The 24740-nt window shown below is 38.3% G+C and overlaps 1 protein-coding gene across 1 annotated transcript; it reads right to left on the reverse strand.

Annotated features, from left to right (window-relative positions):
- Positions 1-2515: 2515 nt before the first annotated feature.
- Positions 2516-23376, reverse strand: tspan13 (tetraspanin 13). Its single transcript, XM_003222137.4, has 6 exons — positions 23112-23376; positions 12087-12254; positions 7837-7917; positions 6261-6374; positions 5434-5544; positions 2516-3712 (listed from the first exon to the last, which is right to left on the reverse strand). Exons 1-6 carry the CDS (start codon positions 23172-23174, stop codon positions 3638-3640), a joined length of 612 nt encoding a protein of 203 aa, XP_003222185.1. The 5' UTR covers positions 23175-23376; the 3' UTR covers positions 2516-3637.
- Positions 23377-24740: the final 1364 nt, after the last annotated feature.

Genomic DNA, 24740 nt, shown 5'->3' on the forward strand with positions numbered 1-24740 from the left:
GTAAATGAATAACTTGTAACCCAAGTATAGTCATCTATTAAATATAAGTAGATCAGGTGATTAAGTATTAATGCTGTACATGAGCTTCAGCAGGATCATGGATGCAAGAAAAGCTACCTACCATTGCATAGCTGAAATACATGGTGCAGTGGCCTTTATAGCATGGACTACAACTCCCAGAATTCCCTTACTGAGGAATTATGGGAGTTGACATCAAAAATGGTTTTTCTACTTTTATCGGCCACTACATGGACAGCAACTTAGCATCCTTCAACTTCCTCTAAACTTAAAACCATTGTCTATTAATAATTTCCAGGGAAGCGGGAAGAACTTTGACTTCTATGCTCTAGTAACAAATTGCAGCACCCCCAAATTGGCTGTAAAAACACTTAGAAGTGACCAGAAATCACTTCTACATTTACTTCTGGTTTAGGAGTAGGAAAACAGATACAGGACATGCATCTGCTCACTATAAGAGTCCAATCCCATGTATGTAGTCTGTTTCAAAAATAATTATTTTTTTCTATTGAACATACATGCAGTTACAGTCGATTGCCTTCAAAATAAGCTCCTTGTGAACAAATACAGCTATTCCAGTGTAGCTGCTACTCTTTATAGAAGCGGAGAAGTCTTCAGTTGAGATGTTGTTCAAAGCCTATGTTGAAGCTGCCTTGGACATTTTCAATTGTCCCAAAATAATGTCCTTTGAGGTGGGTTTTGAGTTCTGGAAAGGAAACTGCATTGAGCCAAGTCAGGCGGTGGGCATGGAACTGTTTAGAACAGCCTTCACATAATCCATGAGGCCATGAAAAGACACAAAAGCTACTACGCACTTTGTGAACATACAGATGCATTAAATCAGTGAGACCTGTTCCCAAACACTGCAAGAATTAAAGTGAAGAGAAAGGCGGCATAGGTCAAAGAAGAAAACAATGAGAAAAGCAAAGTCCAAGGTAAGAAAATGAGATGGTTAAACAGTCTCATTACTTTATTGGTGTAATTTCCTCAGCTAAACATTAGTTGCTTTTTAAACTACAAGGCAGGACAAAGATGAGCATGTGTCAGTATGTGCCTTCAAGACAACTGTCCACTCATGGTGACTCCATAAATTACTCAGGGTATTTTTAAGGCAAGAAATACTTAGAGGCTGGTTTTGACAGTTACTTCTTCTGAAATGTAGCCTACAGCAACTGGTATTTATTCACTATTTCTGATGCCCTCTTGGGGTTTTTAGGCTCCTAAGGAAGTACATACTTACCATATTTCCTTACCCAAAGAAATAGCCTGGGATGGTTATGATTAGAGTAATGAGGGGAAAAGGGGACACCGGCCTAGCCAGCCAAATCAGCCCTGGTGATCAATGAAGTGAATAAGGATACAGCTACATCATCCTCACATCCAGGTAGCAGTTTGGTTGTGGAAGGCAAGTAACCCATGAAATATTGCTGTGAACCCTGGGCTTGGGTTTACCCATACCTGGTTTACACAATAGGGCACTCAGAGTCTCACTGCATAACTGGAAGGCACATCTTTGGGTCTCCCAAAAGAGAAAAGGAGACCATAAATCAATTAAATGAATACATCATATGGGTTTGCCAAGTGCATAGTGGGAAGCAGTGGTGATCCCATATCATTACACCAATAGTTTTCTTTGCTGTCAGAACTCTATGGAATTTTGTTCTCCAATAGTAAAAATATCTAATAGGAAAAATGTCTATCTGTGAAGCCCTAAAAGTGTGGCACACTTCTAAACCACCCTGAGTACTCATGGGGTGATAGGGTAGGATATAAATTTATTATTATTATTATTATTATTATTATTATTATTATTATTATTATTATTATTATTATTGAGCCCCCGGTGGGGTAGTGGGTTAAAGCCTTGTGACTTGAAGGCTGGGTTGCTGACCTGAAGGCTGCCAGGTTCAAATCCCACCCGGGGAGAGCGCGGATGAGCTCCCTCTATCAGCTCCAGCTCCATGCGGGGACATGAGAGAAGCCTCCCACAAGGATGGTAAAAACATCAAAACATCCGGGCGTCCCCTGGGCAACGTCCTTGCAGACGGCCAATTCCCTCACTCCAGAAGCGACTTGCAGTTTCTCGAGTCGCTCCTGACACGAAAATAATAATAATAATAATAATAATAATAATTATTATTATTATTATTATTATTATAAACCAGGAGTGGAGTTCAAGCGGTTCTCCAGATGTAAGTTAACACAAGATTTGCATTGGAAACACAACACCTTTTAGGAGACTTCCCATTATCCTTGCAATAAATTTGCATTCTTTTTATACATCCTATTTTTATTCAATGCTTATTGTTCTCATGCTTTTTATAAGCTGCCAATCCTCTAAAGAATAACTTTATTCTTCCTTTATTCAAGACCTTAACTACTATATTCTGATTATTAAACAATCCATACAGATCTTTTTAAGAGAGCCACAAAATTTTATGATGCGGTTTATTTCTCACTTTCTCTTTGTCACACAAATTCGCCTGAATTTTAAACATCATTCATCAAAATTTTTATTCTTTTAAATAAACAAGTGAAGCACCACAAAGATCTAATTTACAATCTTCTAGTTCACATTTATGATCAAACATTTTACATATCAATAAATGAACGCAATTAATTAAATCTAGACCAGTATCAGTAGCATCATTGTTAACTTACTACATTCCTCAAATTTAATATATTGTGAAAATAAAACAAGATTTCTGATATTCTTGTTGTGATAAGGTAACAAAACATGTAGCTTCCAGTTCATCATTCAAGAAAAGTTAATTAGGCATACAGTGAAAATTCATATCCCTGAAGATCAGCACTGACTACTATTCTTCACAAAGAGATATATTCTACACTCTAAAGTCAATGGGAAATCTACCGCGAATTTTAAATACTCTGAAATACACCCAACCACTACAATATATTCACATGTGTACTAGCCTGCAGCACATCAGAAAGCTCAAATACAATCTCTTCATGCACTAAAATGCTAACAGGACCATGGCAAAGAATCACTTTGCTTGCATTGCAATTCTGAAACAGATGGACATAACAAATAAAGACAGAGCTTTCACATAGTTAAGATTAGAGAAACTTGTAGCTGGCAGGGAGAGCTCAAGAGAAACAAAACAGAAAACAAGTTTCCACCTCTAAGATGAGTTCTTATTTTTTTCACCATAATACCAAATAAGGAAGCAGCAGTACAATACTTTACAGAAGATTTCAATGGAAATATACAGCTTTAGGCATTTCAACCAATAATGCTATTCATTCCAGAGGACGGAAGCAGAATAAAGTTCTGACAGATGAAATATAAAGATGCTTTTTCCTCTCTGTAAATCAATAGCAACTAAATGACAGAAGACTATCATTATGTCAAATTGCAATAGTTCAAAACTATCTATCTACATTCCTAGGTATGAAAATCTTGCTTAGTTGCACAATGGAGAAAAACAGTTGATCCAAGGGGAATACAATAACAAAGACAAGTCGAAGAGGCAATTCTAAGAGAGTCATCTTATCTCAAGTGCTTAACTCTCAGACGTGGAAAGCAGCCAATCGGTGGATAATTCATCTTTAAAAACAGAGGAAGAGAACTACTCAGTCCCTTGTGAAAAGTTCCAGGTCAAAGAAACGCACTAGGATTTGCACGAGGATCCTTCTGATTCCTGTATCTGTAGGTGAGCCAAACCCCTAAGATCTGATGGAAGGAAGAGGAGAGGGAGAAAAACAGAGAAGAAATTAACTATATGTTCCACATCTTCATATACCTGAATGTCCATCATCTACCAAAATCTTTGTAACACAGAAACACTCCTAGTTAATCACCATGTGTTCACATAAATTGGAGAGCTACATACCCTGTTTCCCCGAAAATAAGACATCCCTGGAAAATAAGACCTAGTAGAGGTTTTGCTGAATTGCTAAATATAAGGCCTCCCCCAAAAGTAAGACCTAGTAAAGTTTTTGTTCGGAAGCATGCCCACCAAACAGAACACCAGAGCATGCAGGATCGGTACATGTACATTCCATAGATTGTTGTGCATGGAAATAATGGTAGTAACAAGAAGTTCTTGACAGGTTTCAGTTTGGTTATGCTGGTTTGTGATGACAACTACTGTACAGTATATAACAAATGTTCATTTTTTTTGTTCAACAATAAATGTGAATTCTTCGTGGAAAAATAAGACATCCCCTGAAAATAAGACCTAGTGCATCTTTGGGAGCAAAAATTAATATAAGACACTGTTTTATTTTCGGGGAAACACGGTATGTAAAGATAGTGACATGATTTCAATATGCTTTTATCCTATTTATCTCCCAAATATTTTAAATAAAAGTGAAATTTGACAACCATTTTGTCATTTAAATAGGCAATATTTTTTATAAATTCAAAAAGATACTTGAGAGGTAGAAATAAGGGCCCCTCCAAACGATGGGTTGACAATCCCAGCAGGCTGAACCAGAGAGTCAATGGAAGAGAATGCTTGGATTTGCAGTCCAACAACATTTGACCCACAATTCTCTATTATTTGATAAAGCAATCAATTAACTAATATTCTGCCAACAGAAAGGACAAAGAGAATTTTACTAGTGAAGAAGCTGTTTTTCAACAAAAGAGACTACAGTTTTTCCTATGGATACATATCCAAACAGGTTTAAAAGTTTCCTGTTTTTCTGTTTTCCCTACACTTCCACGGTTTTCCATCCAAACATTTTCTTGAAATATCCCAGGTTTCCCTCACTTCCCTCTTCCTTGTATCCTTCCTCCTCTCCCTCCCACAACTAGATTGGGGCAATGTTTCAAATATTGCATTTCACCAATTTCTAATTATAACAAGATTTATAATCAAAGTGTTAATGTGCTTTAGCGATATTACACTACTTAAACAATGGCATTATTTTCCTTTATTGGTAAAATTTCTCTTTCCCTGGCTTGAGCTCTGTTGAATCTGCAGTCCTGACAACAGTTGTAATGCTTGTTAGCAGTGGTCATCCTGGCAAGCTCAGGGATAATTATTGTGGAAAGGTGGTTGCTGTTCAATCGTTTAGTCATTTCCGACTCTTCGTGACCGCATACAGTTCATTTTTGGAAATATTGCTTTAATTTAAACTGGCTTGGAAAGTGAAAATTAAAAATCCTAAAGAGTAGTTCAGAATGAGGAAAATGACACAGATATCACAAAAAAACCACAAAAAAAAAACAAATAATGATAGAACAGGATCAAAATCAGGGAGGTTCTGTTTCTTTCCAATCAGTCCAGATATGCCTATTAATGCTTATCCATGTGTTCCCCAAAAACTCTCAACTGGATGTCCATCTTTCAGGAATGTTTTGCTTGTGTATTTCTATGTGCAGGGTGATAAGTCTTTCTGGTCTCTTCCAGCTCTATGATTTTCATAATCAAATGTTATGCTTACCTCTGTGAAGCTAAAGAAGAGTCCAATGCCGCCAACAAATCTTAGAACCATCCCAGAATATTCTTTCATTATTGGTGCACACGGCTGGCAGGAGTGTGTTGGAAAACATTCCTAGAATAAAGGAAAATTTAAAACACGTTAGGGTGTTTTCTATACCTAAATATCTAGACAGCCAGTCTATCTGATGAAATCTTTTCAGAGAGAAATGAAATATAGGTAGCTAGGAATGCATCCCTAATCAATTACATTGTAACTTTACCAATCCCAGAAACATGGAATAATAGTCATGTAATAGTTGTACTTCATTAATTATGTCCTATGACTGTTGAGAGGCTCTGGTGGCACAGCGGGTTAAAAAGCTGAGCTGTCGATTTGTTGACCAAAAGGTTGCCAGTTGGAATCCAGGGAGTGGGGTGAGCTCCCACTGTTAGCCCCAGCATCTGCCAACCTAGCAATTTGAAAACATGCAAGTGTAAGTAGATCAATAGGTACTGCTCTGGCAAGAAGGTAACAGCACTCCATGCAGTAATGCCAGACACATGACCTTGGAGGTTTCTACGGACAACACTGGCTCTTTGGCTTAGAAATTGAGGTGAGCACCAACCACTAGACTTGGTACCAGGGGAAAACCTTTACCTTACTATGGCTGTGGAACTTTAAAGCAAATTTTAGTGATCATGTTAGAAAGGCAAATGCACCTGTAAAAGTACAAGGGGCTGGCTATTTCTTTTAAAAAGAGACAACCATATCTGATCTATACATGTAAGCTGTTTGCTTCTTCTACAACAAACTTAATAATGAAAGGCACAATCAAATTGTGTACTTACAGCAGAACACTCAGTCTCTTCACTGACATTTCTGAATCCACAACAGTTTAAATTCCTCTCAATATCCTGTTTTGCGTTGTTTGTGTTGTTCCACCCAACTTCTAGAAGCTTGCTCTAGAAAACACAGAAATATTACTTAGTAGCTTGTAGGTGACCTTCCTTTGAAGTCACATTTCTAAGATACACTATAGTTACATAACAGTGTGCTTGTATACTGTCACACACTGCTTACAAATGACCATTTGATATGAGAAAGAAGTTTGGTTCAGGATGTGGAAAGTGTATTTCAGGGCACTCCAAGAACCACAAAATTGATCTTGGTGCTGCATGCAGCTCTGGGTATCATTCTTGCATTACAGAAGTCTGGACTGGAGAGGGATATTAAGGTTATATTATGATTTCTAAATGATAAGAATTCCAGTTTCTATGACACCTGGGCAGTGTAGCCAGGAACAATGATCCAAATCACCTAGATCAGTGATTCTCAACCTATGGGTCCCCAAGGTGTTTTGGCCTACAACTCCCAGAAATCCCAGTCAGTTTACCTGCTGTTAGGATTTCTGGGAGCTGAAGGCCAAAACATCTGGGGACCCACAGGTTGAGAACCACTGACCTAGACAGCATCAAGATGGCAATGTATGTGACTCTCCTAATAAAAGATGGAAGGATCTAATTGTGTATGATCTTGCAGAAAGTTATAAGGCCTAAGTTACAGTATATGTTTCAGTACTGGAAACTCTCAGGTTGGAATCATAAGGGGCAAACTACTCATAAATTGGACTTTGCTACATACAGTTTTACTTCTCTATTGCTTGTACAGAAAAATATGCAAGAGGTACCGCCCCTGTACAAGTGAAAGACCAGCAACAAATGGAGGTGATGGCAATGAATGACAACTGACAGTTTTCATCATGTAAGGAAGAACAACCATACAACAAACGCTGACCACAAATTCTGTATTCAGATGTATCTGTATGCATGATATACTGAAATAAGATTATTTTGGCATTTTTGCATCTAGTACTTATTTACACAGAAAGCTATAAGGAACCTAGTTGCTTTTCCTATTTTAGATGCTTTTGTAGAACTGCTGATTATATTATTTATTAATCAGGAATCATTTCCACAGAAGTGCCAAGAGCACTGGAAAAAACTTTATTGTATCTGACTCTGGCTTGACTATTTTAACGCCCAGTAAATATCAAATGACATTCTGGTTTAATAATTGATTCTCTATTTTGTAATGAACTTCAAATGGTACAATAGCATCACTGAAATGAACTGCTATCGTGCTTTAAAACTAAACTGTTCATTGTAATTGTACTTCAACTTTTATTCTTTTTAAAATATTTTGTCATGCCAGATTTGCAACACAATGGATAAAGGGCAAACATATGTTTTAGAAATTTCATCAACACCTTTTCAGAGAAATTCCTTTTCTGGTATTGCCACACTTGGGTGGCATGCCACTCCTGGTACATTTATAATAATAAGCATGAAAATAATAGGTTAAGATAATGACGATAAATCAGACTGAATATGACGTCAAATAAATAATTCACAAAACATTTCTTACCTGCTGTTCCTTGTTCAATGTCAGACAAGCACAGGAGACTGAAAATTGTATAATGAACACCAGCAAGAGAATTATCATATACTGAAGACACTTGGTTAAGGTCACTATGACTGCATTGTCACAAAAGATATGCACACCAAGTTATATAAATATATCCCTCCATATTTTACTAGAGGTCTATTCTATAATACTGAGTTTGCAATCCTAAATACACAATTATCTAGGAATATAGCCCATTGAAATTGGCAGGATTTTATTAACATGTATGATTGAAGTTAAATGGTTTAGAAGCCCCTTTTGAGTCAAGTGCAGCTATATATGTATTTTTGTGTATAACTTTACATCATTTGGCCTATGGCAGAACCTTCACTATATCTAAGCATTACTTAGATTTGAGGATGGAAAGGAACAAACAGTTCCATATATAACCCCCAATGATACATGATATGCATATTTTAAGTACCCAAGATTTTGGATTAATATTTAACACAGTGAAATCAGATCTATGCACACAATACGTGGCTCTTTTGTAAGAACATATTTTATTGAAGTGGCCGAATCTTAACATTGTTTTAGAATACCGAAAATCTGTGTGTGTTTGTGTGTACACACACAAACACATCCACTCAAAAAGCAGTCTGAATACAAATCTTCAGAGTATACTGAAACTTCAAGGCAAGACAGTTGTAAATGAGTATTGCTAAGGCTGTAAGAACACTAGTGAACACAAGATCAAACTTCTGACATTTCTATGGGCCTTCCATTGTGGTTTCCCAGTTCCATGTATTAAAGGCTTTGCTTTAGTTCTGTACATGGAGCAATGTTTGCATACAGGTTCTACTACAAATGCCTTTCCTGTTGTGTACAAGTAACACACTGTCATCTTCCCACACAAATAAAACATCCTAGCAGAAAAATATAAACCTGAATATATTTAAACCTCATTTTAATATCAATAGACTAATCAACAATCATCAATCCCTAGATACCCAAGTTGGGTTTAAAAAAAAAAGGAAATAAAACATAGTGTATGAAACACATCACTGCAATATAGAAGTTTAGAGGACACTCTGTTCTATTTCCCTACTGGTGTTTTCTTTCTCTGCCTCTTGAGTTTCCTCATCTTACCTTTACTGTAAAAGTTCTAGGCCTTGCTTGAAATGGTAGCACACAGTGGATCACACTGACATATAAGCAAGAGAATTGTCTTTTGTCTCTTGCCAAGAAAAACAGTTTACGGCAGGAACTGAACAAAAGGCAAATACTTCACAAGGGGGACAAATGTCATAGGATCTGATGCTCACCACAATCTTATTAATGTTAATTTAGAATTAAACCCTGTGTAGTTCGATATTTCATTGAAAGGGTGTGGAAAACTATAGCACAAATATTTGCATTGGGTTTTAACTTTGTTTCACAGCTACAGCGTATCTTTCTGACTATATCCTCTAATGCTATATTCAGTTTCTTGGGGGGCGGAAGCAGCATACCCACTAAAATAAAAAATCTACAAACAGCTAAAGTTATAGTTCACTTCCATGACAGAGAAAAGTGACCAAGCAAGTAGTAGACCTCACAACCTCTGAGGATGCCTGCCATAGATGTGGGCGAAACGTCAGGAGAGAATACTTCTGGAACATGGCCACACAGCCCAAAAGACATACAACAACCCAAGTAGTAAAAATCATTTGAGTTCTTGCCAAATTTCACAAAAGAAGAAGAAGAAAGGATAGCAGTTGAATACATTGCACATTTCTAAAAATCTACACTCCATAAATATAATTTGGCTAATATGGAGCTTTAATGAAAGATGCAGTTCATACCATGTTTTCCTGCAAATTGTTCCAGGTATTTTTTTTTATATCTGCAGACATTAAAAGACAAGTCCACATTCAAGATTTTCTATCCAGTGTGAGCAAAAGAATGCTTTAACAATAAATCTTGCTATCGTATCAGCATCTTGATCACAACCAATTTGCAACTATAGTAGTGCAAATATTGGTTGAATATACAGTAAAGCAGGAGGTGCTAAGCGTTCATATAACAAGGGCGTTACTTGCTTAACTTGCTAACTGCTGCTATAACTTGCTAAGACTATAAAGCAGTTCACTTGTCACACATTATCTGTATCCAGGATGTGCTCTTTATTTAAACATCTTTCAGTGACTTAACACAAAATGTTCAGCGGCTTAACACAAGAAGATGCTTCAATTAACATTAACACTGATTCTATTTCTCTTGTTCAAAAAAGTTCAAGGGATCCCTTTAATTGTAAGCAGTAATTAATTATGTTAAATAGACTGACAAACACAGCTTTAACGTTTCACACTATGTAATATGGCCACAGTTTTATCACCCTTTCGAAAACAAACAAAACAAAGCATTACAATACCAAATCTACTTTCAGGGTCAAAACCACCACACTGTTGCCACTAGGTCACACAGCAATCATCTATGAACTCACTAAACTAGTAAACGCTCTGCTTTAGCACTAAGACTGATTAGCACTATTTTTGTTTCTGGATTATAAATGTCATTTCTTAATTGGTTCTATCATAAAGCATGAAAATGGTTTATTATTATGTGGGACATCCTGCAGCACATTTTGCTATAGTTTTTCAATGAATATCTCACAGAGCAGTGGTTCCCAACCTGTGGGCCACGGCCCAGCAGTGAGTGCGAGAATGAAAATCTGGACTGCAAACCTCCTTCCTTTTTTTAAACTTTATTTTATCATTTTTATTTCCACTCCTTTCCGCAGAGCTGACCATTGCATTGGATAGACCACATCAGCTCTAGATTATTAAATATGGTTTTCCATGGGCAAGCAAATAGAGACTACTGGATGGCATGTGCTGTATCAGAAACTAGAGCTGATGTGGTCTATCTAATGCAATTTTCTGAATCAGCACCCAAATAACCAAACTGAATATTAGTTGTCCAAAAACTGATTCATAACCCTTTTGGTACTAATGTGGGAGAATGGTCCCTGGTCAAAGCCACTGTCGTAGAGTCTCAAACAATTCAACATAGTTTGTGGCAGCCACAAAAACAAAGTTTCTGTATAACAACTATTTTCAAAATAAGTACTGTAGAATTAGGCAGGGAATAACACTTCCAAATCAGGAACAGAAAATGTTTCAAATTTTGTTACATAGACAATGCAAGCAACTACTACATCTGAATTTGATTTGAGTACTGAGTTGCTGAAGAACACTAAGTAGTAACATAACACTTCACCACTGGATTATTTTCTAATTATACTACACTACTTGCCACTGTATTTACTCTTGTTACAACCAGCTGAGTATCCTTTATCTATAATTCCAAAATGCTCCAAAATCCAAAACTGTCAACGTGGGTGGATGAGACAGTGACACAAACTGTGACAAATTTAATTGGAAACGCTACAAAGAATATTTTGAAATTACACAGAACATGCCTGTATTCACAGTCAAATGTCTTACTTAAATATATGTTCATTCCATTGATACACAAATACAAAAAGTATCCAGGCAAACATACTCTTCCAGAAGAAACTAATATTACTAACAAAATGTTTCAGCCCATAAATCTTCACTGAATCTTAAAAGTAAAATGTGTATTCTTTGGTTAATGAGATTTCCTCTACCTTGAACAGTGACTGGTCTAGGTTTGCTTATAGATTGTTTTTCTTATACAGGTAGTCCCTCAGTTATAAGTATCCAACTTATATATGGTATGACTCCTAGCTACCAATGGGTCTCTCCCCTCCCTTCCTGTCATGAGCCAAAGTGTGTCTATATCTCTTCCCTATTTTTTCCTTTGTGTCCATATGCTAATTTTCTAATGCATGCTCTCACACCCTACAGGCTTGTGCAGATCTCTAAAAGCCCAGATTTTTTGGGGGGAAAAAAATCAATATTACTACTATGTAAGAAAGTTGTAACTAGTTCAAACAGCCTCTAAACTCAGAAGAAATAAACCAGTAATCTGTATCCATAATGTGTAACAATTCCAAAGAAACCAGTCCTGCCACTGCAGTCTTGTGACTGATAACAGAGGGAGAAATGTTTGTTCTACATTAAAAGCTTTTACCAGTGTCATAACTGGGTCACAGATCAATTGAAGTTCCTTGTACTGTGGATGACTTCATCAAAAGGCTTTCCTCCATATCTGGTGAAGGTCAAGAAGGGAATAGGGGAATATTTCAGAATTAAAAATCAAACAAAAATGCGGATGTACTAGAAAGCTGTTGTGTCAAAGGATACAAAGAAGAGCAACACCTGGTGGTGTTTAATGGCCCCAATCAATCCAACCAGAGCTATTAGGAACAGAAATATCCCCACGGCAACAGCTACTCCAACAACCCGGAAACTGGAGATGAGGCCAAAGCCAATGCCCCATGCTGCTATTCCAATCAGCAGCAAGCTGACCAACTGAAAAGGAAACAAAGAGAAACAGATTATGGAATATTTCTTTTAATCCAAAAGCAAACATGTAACATTGCTGCCCTATGCAATCCAGATCATGCTAGTTGGTACATTATGGAAATTACTGTTCAAAATACCATTTCTCAACTCTGCCTCTAAATTGTAACTATTATTATCTGATCAGGAATTTTAAAAAGCAACAGGAAGAACTGAGCATAACTCAGAAGACAACTTGCAAAAAGTTTGAGAAGTTCCACATCACAGTGTGTGTTTTCTTCACCATTTTCTTTCTTGCTGCCATTAGGGAATACAGATCAAGGTCCGCTATAGGAAATGTCATTTATTAGGACTACTTGTCCAGTACTATTGACAGGAAGATAACATTTACTCTTGATGTGAAGACAGCTCTTCTGTTTGAACTGAACTAAGTGTAAATAGTTATATTTCCTGTCTGACATCCCAAGACATGCAGGGCTGGTTCAAGTAGATGTATGGAAAGTCATGTTCTTTATGCAACAAGCGGCTGCCCTTCCTGTTCCTGTAAAAGCAAAGGAAGATGCCAAAGCACTGGATGATATAATCAGATTAAGTCACTTTCATCTATACTAGAACACAGAGAAGGGGAAAACAATGTTTATAAGAAGTATAACAAACTGAATGACTTGCAGAAAGCTCTCTAATTTGAAACAAGACCTGAGAAATAGTATGGGTTATACCAGGTATGGGCAAACTTCATAATTATGGGAGTTGAAGTCCAAAACACCTGGCGGGATAAAGTTTGCCTATGCCTGGGTTATACTAAAAGTTATCTACTTCCACTATCAGTATAATCCAGTTTTTGTTCAAGCACATGACTAAACGTTGCTTAATATTCATATTCAAAATGAGCAGTTTTAACACCTTGACTTTCACAGAAAATAAAATGATAGAATATCTCTTTGTATATTTTTCATTAATAATCAGAGCACCTGTGAGACAGAACTAAACTATTCATGTGAAATTTGAAAGCATCTGACAAAACCCACACCTTCTGCAAGATGCAACAAATAAGACTGAAAATAAAAATATTGAAATACCAGTACTTTAGCAAAAGGTTTATACTTCTCCCTCCATTAGCTACTCTGGATCAAAATGCCCTCTAGCCAAGTGTTTCATAATATTCTATATTATCCCTTTGTCCCAAATTCACAGTGCATCCCCACCTGTTATAATGGCTTGATATTTATTTTAACTGAAATAACAAATATAAATAAAACTTTATTTCTATTCCACACTATCTCCCTGAAGACACTCAGGGTGGATTCCAACAAACAATGACATACATTCAATGCTTTCAAAAAACAGATAAATATTGGCATAAAATCCCAACAAGACCCCACATATGAATACAGCGTTAAAAACCTAACATCAAATTAAACCTAATATCAGTGAATTGAGTATAACATAAATAACCTAAACCAATATAGTCAAACAGAATCAGACAAGAACTATATAGCGACATAAAATCTAAATAAACGTTCACAGTAATTTTAAAAGCCAACAGAGTTGTGTGGGTTGGATTATGGGGGCTATGATGGTAAATGGGCTGACGTAGACTAACAGAAGCCAGATACAGCATAGTTCTCAAGCAGGATCTGGAAGTGGTCTCTCATTAATTAAATGGTTTTATTTAATGGGATCCTAAGTTTTGCAGTTTGATGAGATACTTCACTGATAGAGAACTCTGGTCCATTCCTCTGAGATTCAATACTTGTTCTCCAGCAGAAAAAAAAATCAAAATATCGTACAAAACTACAAATCCCTGTGGGATGGGCATCGCTGGTTAGAGGGCAGTTTGATCCTGAGCAGCTGATGGAGAGAAAAAAAATTTAAATCCATATGGGATGGAGCCAGCATCAGTATGCTTGTATCAAATTGCTATTTACTACTCAAAATAGAGACTCTTTAACTCAAAGCAGCTGAAGAAGGTGGAAGGCAAAATATATTTTTTTACATTGCACTATATCCTCCTGAGATTCAAAATATGTTATTTTAATTGTTGCTTGAGTAGTCAAAATTCATATGTATATGTGCACGCACATACAAGCAACCACCTATTTTCCTATGCTGTTAATACATATAGCATTTAAAAGCCTGATGGTGTCTTGAAGATCTCTCTTTCATAGATGAAACCGAGTTGATAGTAATCAACAACAATCATCCAGGAAAAGAAACCATCTGTAGTGGCATCTCAGTTGTGAAATACTTTCTCCACAGAGATACAATGAGCAATTTTTTCCGAAACCTATTTATTTGCCCAGGCATTTTTCGGCAGCATTGGTTGGTCAATCTGTCCTGATATTGCTTAAGGTTAAATTCATTTAGACAAGTGGTTCCCATCGCATCCCTTACATAACCTGTACAGATATCCATGAAGACAAAGGGTGACTTACTAACATGTTCAAGCAAGAAAGAAAATTAGTGAAGAGATTGCCAAACCACTTGTGGTCCTTTCCATGAACAGTTTGCCACAATATGCCCTCATTTCTACAGGATGGTAAACCACTCTGAGTTCTTAATTATCTTGGAGGGTAGGATACACATCCTTTAATGAAATTTAAAACTGATTCTCAAGAATTTAGAATTTACACCAAAGTTGAATATTTTACTTCAATTTGCTTTAGAAGTCTTCTCATAAGAAGCAAAATATAATCAAAATAACTCTTCAGAATCCAGTATCTCTCATATTCTTTGTTTCACCAGCTTTCTTAATATTTCCCCCCAGCTGCTTAATATTTCCCTGTTCTAAGAGTATAAGGACATGAAGTCAAATGGACTGACATAGTACACGTTAAAGGTAAAGGTTTCCCCTTGACATTAAATTTAATCAAAGAGCCAGAGTTGTCCGTAGATGCCTCCTAGGTCATGTGGCTGACATGACTGCATGGAGCACTGTAACCTTTCCGCTGAAGTGGTACCTATTGATCTCTCACATTTGCATGTTTTCAAACTGCTAGGTTGGTAGAAGCTTGGGCTAGCAATGGGAGCTCACTCCATCCCATGAATTTGAACCACTGACCTTTTGGTCAGCAATTTCTGCAGCTTAGTGGTTTAATCTGCTGTGCCACCGCAGCCCCATAGCACACTTTAGGCATGATATATATCCAGCAGACAGTAAATTATTCTGTTCTAAACATGCTTCTTATATTATGTAACCAAAAACCCTAAATGTTTCCACTGCTTAACTATGTACCTCAATCCATACATTATCACCCTTGTTACTGTTGTGTACGTAATATGTACGTATGCATTAAGATGTAATGTATGATACAGTTTTCAATGAATAGTAAACATTTCATTGGAAAGAATACATTACTGAATTAGTCAGCACCTCATGACCTTCATCTTTAACAATCAACTATCCAAGGAAAAAATATTCTGATCTATTACACCACTGGAAAGTGATGTTATAACATTGGTGCTGATAGTTGTCCTAAATTGTCAGTACAGTGGTAAATTTACTATATATTTTAGTCTGAAGTTTTAAAAGTTCAGGAATGTTGAACCTGATTTCTCTAACAAATTCAGGACTTTGGATAGCACGCTTAAAGTGAGGATTGAAGTCTGGAGTACTAATATAGGAGCACCAGCTCCCACTGTACAGCACTGCATAATTTCAATTATTGATGGAAGAGTACCTGGGGAATAGTTTGTGAGATGCTGGCTGTGCTACCAGCTAGCTTTCATGGATGTGATAATGAGGGCATAAGAGTGCTGAAGTTGCAGACTGAAAGCATACATAATCCATCATCCTACTTCCGACAGTGGCATCTGGAAAATCCACAAATAAGACTTATGAAAATCCAATTCCATTGTTTGACTAGAAGTGGAGAAATCTGGGTGCAGTGTCTCACCTAACTATAAAGATTACTGGAGATCTTTGAATGAATCATATTCCTTAGCCTAACCCATTTCATAAGGCTTTTGTGAAGGCAGCAAACGCCTTGGAGAGGTGATGGGGTATAATATGACAAACACATAAATAAATAAAATAGCCCTATTTTATTGCTGCCTAGCAATAGATATTCTGTGTCAAACTATCTCAGAACAGTTTTATTCTCCATGGGTTTGTGCCCTATTAAAGTTACCCAAAGTAGTAGCTGTCACTGTGACTAGTGGCATGAATTTCCATAGGTAAACCTTTCCCTGGATGTGAAGAAATAACAAATACAGTAGAGTCTCACTTATTCAAGCTAAATGGGCTGGCAGAACCTTGGATAATAAGGAGGGATTAAGGAAAAGCCTATTAAACATCAAATTAGGTTACGATTTTACAAATTAAGCACCAAAACATCATGTTATACAACAAATTTGACAGAAAAAGTAGTTCAATACGCAGTAATGTTATGTTGTAATTACTGCATTTATGAATTTAGCACCAAAATATCATGATATATTGAAAACATTGACTACAAAAAAGCCTTGGATAATCCAGAACCTTGGATAAGCGAGTCTTGGATAAGTGAGGCTCTACTGTACTATGAAAGCATCTTATTTAGCAGAAAGGATTCCTAAAATCCTTCATCCTAATTTCATTCAACTGGGTGTTTGTTCCAAAGATTTCGGTGAAGCTTGTTTCTGAAAAATATTGACTAGAAAGATGCTTTTGGTCAAACCACTGGTATGAACACAGGTGCTCTCCACAGATCATGGAATTTTCCCTTGCAATAGGAGTGAAACCAGCAACAATGACTAATATGGTTATGATCACATAGTCATAGGATAACGTAATCCTAACCACCACATGGCTAATGCTACAGATCTTCTAGAAAATGCTAATGTTAGTTCATATGGACAGCACAAAGTTACAAAAAATGTATGAATTAGAAAAAATGTCTGTTGCTGTATGGCAAGATGGGCAAACTGTGGCCCTCCAGATGCTGCTGATATGCATTTCTCATTAGCTAACACAAGTGATGGTGGTGAGTGATGGTAGTTCCAATTCAAGGCTACCCGAAGGATCATACCGTACGTATGCTTAGAGAACAATCTAATATTTTTTATTTAGACATTCTTGTGTTCTTTCAAATTGTTTCCAATTTACAAAGACCCTAAATTGAACCTATTATGGCATTTTCTTGGCAAGATTTGTTAAGAGCAGGTTTGCCTTTGCCGTCTTCTTCTGAGAGAAGGCACTTTGCCCAAGGTCACCCAGTGAGTTTCCATGGTTGAGCAAGCTTTCAAAGGCTGGTCTCCAGAGCCACAGTCCAACACCCAAACCACTACATCATGCTAGCTCTATTTTACCTGTTTAATTAGATGGGTAGCCAAGTTAATTGTTGCAACAAAACAAGTCAGGCAGAAAATTATGTTATCATATTCTACCTGTCAATGGAATTTACTCCCAGGAAGCTACAATTAAGGCTGCAGCCAGTCTTGAAGCATTTTTAAAGACCTAACAAGCATGTAATGACAGAAATTGTTGGGATGAAAATTTACTTCATCAATGGATTCATTCAGTTGACACACAGATATGGGTTGAGAGAGGGAGCATGAATGATGGATTAAACAAAGGAAAGGGTATACTCTTCTCATATTTTGTAACTTAATATTGCTTTACACAGTGATGCCATGGGAATTTTGTCACATCTTTTTTCTGGCTATAAAATGCCTGGGACCTGAATTTTCCTGCTCATCTCAACTAAAGTAGACTCACTGAAACAATGGGATTTACCTAGCTGCTAATTTACCATTCAACTATTTAATCAACAGACCTTCTCTAATTTAAACAAACAAGGATGGGATGTTGTGAGGATTGTGATTCCATTTGCTTGAATTAGCATAGCCAATAGCCAAGAATAATTAGACCTACATTCAACAATAACAACAACACATTCCTCACTTCTGAACTAGAAATGAACAACACCAACATGTTTAACAAGTAAAACTTTTCCCACTGTGCCTCTATATCAGGGCTGTGGATGTGAAGGGGTGGGCGGATTAATTTTTTCTTTACATTACAGCTTTGCAGGGGGTTGTTTTAGCGAGCATAAAACTTTAGCTAGTTTAATTTTGTTTGTAAATAGTCAAATTGTATGAGTGTAATAATCAGTCTAGTTTTTTTGTTAGAACTATATAGATGTGATATATGCCCTTGTTATCCACTGAGGTTTGATTCCAGGGGTCTGTCATGGATACTAAAATCTAGTAATGGTCAAGTCTCATTATATACAGTAACATAATAAAAAGGCATCCCTTTAATAAAATGGCAAAGTCAAGGGTGTTGTTTTTGGGGGGGGGGGGGGGGGAGGGGGTTGGAATATTTTCAAGCGATAGTTGGCTGAGTCTGTAGAATCCATACAAAAGGCTGGTTTAATAGGATGCTATTTCTCTTTCTTTTAGTTTTGTTCATGTATGTTGGTTGTTACAATTTGACATAGCAAATATCTCATGTATATATGCTTTAAATAAAATACAAATAAAGAAGCAACCTATCCCAATCTACATATAAAATAATAAGATCATTTCCATCAATAAGCTTTTTCTTTGTTTGAAGGTGGGAATTCCTTTGCATTTAAGTTAGCTTACTGTTTGACCTAATATCTGTACTGTATATGTGCACAATCGGCTCTTAATATTTGCTGAGGTTTGGTTCCAGGATTCCCTATGAGTACCAAAATTGGGGGATACTCATGCCCATTACAATGCAGTAGGAAAATGGTGCCTTGCTTTGTTTGGTATGTTGGTTAATTGTTACTATTGGTGTGCATCTTAAAACCTAATAAATATGAATTGAAAAGGGGGAAAACAAAATGCATTCATCAATCCAATAACAATTAGCTGGGGTAAACATAGCCAGGCTATAACACTAGGGCAAGGGATAAGTGCATGACCATGGGACAAGAGAATGAAATGGAGTACAAGGTTCCATAAAAATTATATTTATCAACTGGGTTGTAAGGTAAAGGTTTCCTCTGATGTTAAGTCCAGTCATGTCTGACACTGGGGGTTGGTGCTCATCTCAGTTTCTAAGCCGAAGAGCCGGCATTGTCCGTAGACGCCTCCAAGGTCATGTGGCTGGCATGACTGCATGGATCGCTGTTACCTTCCCGCCGGAGCGGTACCTATTGATCTACTCACATTGGCATGTTTTCGAACTGAGGTTGGCAGGAGTTGGAGCTAACAGCAGCCGCTTATGCCGCTCAGTCTGCAAGTTCAGCAGCTCAGCGCTTTAACGCACTTTGCCACCAGGGCTCCCAACAGGGTTGTAGGTGTTCTCAAAAACGTATTTGACTGGAGCCTAGGTGTTTTCAAAAACTTGTTTGAACAGCCAGGTCTTCAGGTCCCTACAGAAAGAGGACAGTGTGGGGGTTTGCCTAATCTCCCTGGGGAGGACGTTCCATAGCTGGGGGAGCCACCATCGAGAAGGGTCTCTCCCTCGTCCCCACAAACCGTACTTGATATGGTGGGACCGAGAGGAGGGCCTCTCCGACCGATCTCATAGCCCGTGCAGCGGGGAATGCAGTCATATAAGTAAGCAGGACCTGAACTGTATAGGGCTTTATAGGTGATAACCTGCACTTTGAATTGGGATCAGAAACATATTGGGCAGCCAATGGAGCTGCTTTAGTAGGGGTGTGGTGTGCTCCCTATAAGCAGCTCCAGTTAGTAATCTGGCTGCCGACTTCTGCATTAATTGTAGTTTCCAAGCCATCTTCAAAGGCAGCCCCACACAGAGTGCATTGCAGTAATCCATTCTAGATGTAACTAAGGCATGGACCACTATGACCAAGTCAGGATATATATATACTGTATATATGTGTGTGTGCGTGTGCATGTGTGTGGGCATGGGCATAGTTTGGATAGCATAGAGAAGAGTTAACACGGCTGTGGTGGTTTTGTTTGTTTGTTGTTTTTTTGCTGTCTGTGGAACTTTCCTTCCAAGGGGTAGACTTCTCTCACTTCCTGTTGTCTCACCCCTGTTCTTAACTATGAGTCACTTCCTGTTCTTAACTATGAGTCATTTCTAAGTCGGATGTTTGTAAGTCAGGAACGGCTTGTAAATATAAACATAAAAGGGGAAACACCCAAAGAGTTAGGACTGAGACACCTTCAAGGATTGACTGGACCAGCCTAACCAAGTATTTCCCTTCTTCCTTCCTCTGTCAATTTAATATGTCTCATTTTACTTTCATATTGATTTTATATTGTTATTTTTTGCTGATCTAATTTTAAATTGCTTGTTAGTCTTATTACTGTTGTTTGCTGCTCTGAGTCCCCGCAGGGAGTTGGGGCAGGATACAAATAAAGTTTACTACTATTATGTGTTGTTGAAGGTTTTTATGGCCAGAAGCACTGGGTTGCTGTGAGTTTTCCGGGCTGTGTGGCCATGTTCCAGAAGCATTCTCTCCTGACATTTTGCCCACATCTATGTCAGGTATCCTCAGAGGTTGTGAGGTCTGAGGAAACTAGGCAAGTGGGGTTATATATCTGTGGAATGTGAACAAAATTGTCCACAAGCATGTGGACAATTTCAACAGGAAGGAAGGAACCATAAAAATAAACAATATCTGGCTACCAGTATTTAAAAAACTCTAAAATCAGGACAGTAAATAAAGAGTAACACTCTGAAAACAGGGGAATTCCAGACAAGAAATTATCAGGGTCAGTTAACACCTCCCAACAAAGGAACATTAGGGACAACTTCCTCACTGTGAGAGTTGTTCAGCAGGGGAACTCTCTGCCCCCGAGTGTGGGGGAGGCTCCTTCTTTGGAAACTGTTAAAGCTGAGGCTGAATTGCCATCTGTCGGGGGTGCTTTGAATGTGATTTTCCTGCTTCTTGGCAGGGGGTTGGACTTGATGGCCCATGAGGTATCTTCCAACTTTATGATTCTATGATTTCCCCAAACAAGAAACAGCCAGGCTTTGAAGCTGCCTGGCTATTCAATGCTAATTAAGATTTCCAGTTGCTACATTCACACTTGCCTCAGGCAGATAAGAGTTCTTTCTCCCACCCTGGCCCTTCCACAGATATATAAACCTCCCTTGCTTAGTTCCTAACAGACCTCACAACCTCTCAGGATTTACTGATTACCTTACTAAAATATTATACTACTAATAATATAATATAATAATTTAAATTATATATTACATATTAAATGTAATATTACTAATAATATTACCATATAATGATACAGTACAATATAGTAATTTAATGCTTATATTGTACTATGCTAATAATATATTGTATGTACATTTGATTTGTAAGCCGCTCTGAGTCCCCTCCAAGGTGAGAAGAGCGGGATATAAATGTAGTAAAAAAATAAATAAATATCTGATTTCAGGGGGAGGGAGTGGGGATGGCAGTGGGGGAATACCCATAACTGCAGATAACAGTCTATAGCTATAACTATAAATATCGATCTATATCTGATTGCCCATCTATACTCTATAGGTGATACAGTAGTCTCTCACTTATCCAACAAAAATGGACCGGCAGAATGTTGGATAAGTGAATATGTTGGATAATAAGGAGGGATTAAGGGAAAGCCTATTAAACATCAAATTAGGTTATGATTTTACTAATTAAGCACCAAAACATGATGTTTAACAACAAATTTGACAGAAAAAGTAGTTCAATATGCAGTAATGCTATGTAATAATCACTGTATTTACAAATTTAGCACCAAAATACCACAAGGTATTGAAAACATTGAATACAAAAATGCATTGGATAATCCAGAACGTTGGATAAGCGAGTATTGGATAAGTGAGACTCTACTGTACTGTATTTACAAATTTAGCACCAAAATATCACGATGTATTGAAAACATTGACTACAAAAATGCGTTGGATAATCCAGAACGTTGGATAAGTGAGTGTTGGATAAGTGAGACTCTACTGTAGTTCTTCTGGCTCTCTATTATATTATTATTTTATTATGACACAGCAAACAAGACAGAGATGCTGTATTTTATATCACAAAATCACAAGTCGAACACTTCCCAAGTGTCTAGGACTGTGTGATGTATTTTCGGATGATGCGTGCAGATCCCAGTAGGGTGGCCTTTTGCAGCTGGCAGATCATAATTTTGTCAATGTCTGTTGTTTCCAAATGCTGGCTGAGATCTTTTGGCACGGCACCCAGTGTAACCATCACCACCGGGACCACCTGCACTGGTTTCTGCCAGTCTTTGATGTGGGCGAAACGTCAGGAGAGAATACTTCTGGAACATGGCCACACAGCCCGAAAGACATACAACAACCCTGTGATCCTGGCCATGAAAGCCTTCGACAACACAGTCTTTGATATTATTTAATATACATTATTATTATTTTTAATTTATTATTATTATTATTATTATTATTATTATTATTATTATTATTTCAATCAACTGTGACTGTTGGATATGGCAATCATCCTAAAACCCAATAAATATAAATGTAAAAGGAGGCAAAAACCCAAAGGCAATAATCTCCTAGTGCAAAAAGACCCCCTCCAGTGGCAGAGCACCTTGACCCAACCAGCCAAAGTAAACATTTCCTTCCTATTGTTCAGGGAAGTTGGTGAACAGACTCTTGGATGTGGAAATCATCTTACAGCCTGGTCAATATAAACTGAAACACCCCAAAGGCAACTCTCTCCTGGGGTGAAGAGACCAGGTTTGAGAAGACCTTCCTTCCCACCAAAGAAAAGCCTGGCCTTTTCTCTCCCCTTTCCGCAGGTGGGGAGCGGGCGCCGCCCAGGCAGCCCAGCGCAAGGCTCTGTAACCTCCGCAGGCCGAAGGAGTGGCTGCCTTGACTCTTGGGCGAGAGGGAGGCAGAGGAGGCAGCCGTAGCAATCCAGGCACAGGGCGCCTTCAGGGCTTTGCACCTCGACTCACCGTGTAGAGCAGGTTGAGGGCGCAGAGCCAGTTCTTGGAGCAGGAGAAGCCGCCGCACACCATCGCGGCGGCAGCTGCTGCGGCGAAGCGGTGCTCTCCAAAGGAGTCTTGGCCTCTCCCTATATATATAGACAAGGGCCGGGGGCGTCTTTTTCCCGCTAGAATGGCTCCCAGATGGGGAGGAGAAAGGAGCAGGTGGCCCGGGAGGAAGAGGCGGCTCTCCCGCAAATGGGAAGACTGGAGTCTCCTGCCGCAGCTGGAGGGACCTCGCTAGAGGGGCGGGGCCGGGAGAAGGGAGCTCTCTCATTGGCCGAGCTCGGGAGACAAAGGTAAAAAATATGCAAATATGTCCGGCCCTGGTCAGCCAGTGAGGGCCGAGATCCGGGAAAGGACAAGGAGGGAGGAGGAGGAGGAGGAGGAGGAGGAGGATGCTCTGCGCTTTCCTGCAGGGCGCATCTCCACTGGAGAGCTGACGCAGTTTACAATAATAATAAATTAAAACTTTATTTATATATCACTCTATGTATTTATTTACTACATTTATATCCCACTCTTCTCACCCCGGAGGGGACTCGGAGCGGCTTACAAATCAAATGTACATACAATATATTATTAGCATAGCACAATATAAGCATTAAATTACTATAGTGTACTACAGTAGAGTCTCACTTATCCAAGCCTCGCTTATCCAAGTTTCTGGATTATCCAAGCCATTTTTGTAGTTAATGTTTTCAATATATCATGATATTTTGGTGCTAAATTTGTAAATACAGTAATTACAACATAACATTACTGTGTATTGAACTGCTTTTTCTGTCAAATTTGTTGTAAAACATGATCTTTTGGTGCTTAATTTGTAAAATCATAACCTAATTTGATGTTTAATAGGCTTTTTCTTAATCCCTAATTATCCAAGATATTCGCTTATCCAAGCTTCTGTCAGCCCGTTTAGCTTGGATAAGTGAGACTGTACTGTAATAATAAATCAAAACTGTATTTATATACCGCTCTATCTCCCCTTGGAGCCTCCGTTGGCGCAGTGTGTTAAAGCACTGAGCTGCTGAACTTGCAGACCTTTCTTGCAGAAGGAAGATCAGGCCACAGTGGTTTATGCCTTAGTTAACTATCAACTTGGCTACTGCAATGCACTCTATTTCAAATGTGCAGTTAATGCAAAATTGGTGAACCATATAACATTAGTCCGGACCCCCTGATGGTGCAGCAGATTAAACCGCTGAGCTGCTGAACTTGCAGACCGAAAGGTCCCAGGTTCAAATCCCGTGAGCAGAGTGAGCGCTCGCTCTTAGCTCCAGCTTCTGCCAACCTAGCAGTTCGAAAACATGCAAATGTGAGTAGATCAATAGGTATCGCTCCGGTGGGAAGGTAACGGCATTCCATGCAGTCATGCTGGCCACATGACCTTGGAGGTGTCTACGGACAACGCCGGCTCTTTGGCTTAGAAATGGAGATGAGCACCACACCCCAGAGTCAGACATGACTGGACTTAACGTCAGGGGAAAACTTTTGCCTATTATAACATCAGATTTACTCCTGGGAACCCTGACTGAATTTTCTTATAAAGTTCATTAGGTAGTTTTTGGACCAGCCATCTTCTCTCATCCTAACCTA

Source organism: Anolis carolinensis, chromosome 6 (assembly GCF_035594765.1).
Source record: "Anolis carolinensis isolate JA03-04 chromosome 6, rAnoCar3.1.pri, whole genome shotgun sequence".
Lineage (NCBI taxonomy): Eukaryota > Metazoa > Chordata > Lepidosauria > Squamata > Dactyloidae > Anolis > Anolis carolinensis.

Excerpts from the sequence above, each read along its gene's own strand:
- tspan13 (XM_003222137.4), bottom strand. The coding sequence starts at position 23,174 with ATGGTGTGCGGCGGCTTCTCCTGCTCCAAGAACTGGCTCTGCGCCCTC. Across the intron at positions 6,375-7,836 it reads CATTGAACAAGGAACAGCAG|AGCAAGCTTCTAGAAGTTGG; the intron begins GTAAGAAATGTT and ends TGTGTTTTCTAG. Across the intron at positions 3,713-5,433 it reads TCTTCTTTAGCTTCACAGAG|ATCTTAGGGGTTTGGCTCAC; the intron begins GTAAGCATAACA and ends TCCTTCCATCAG.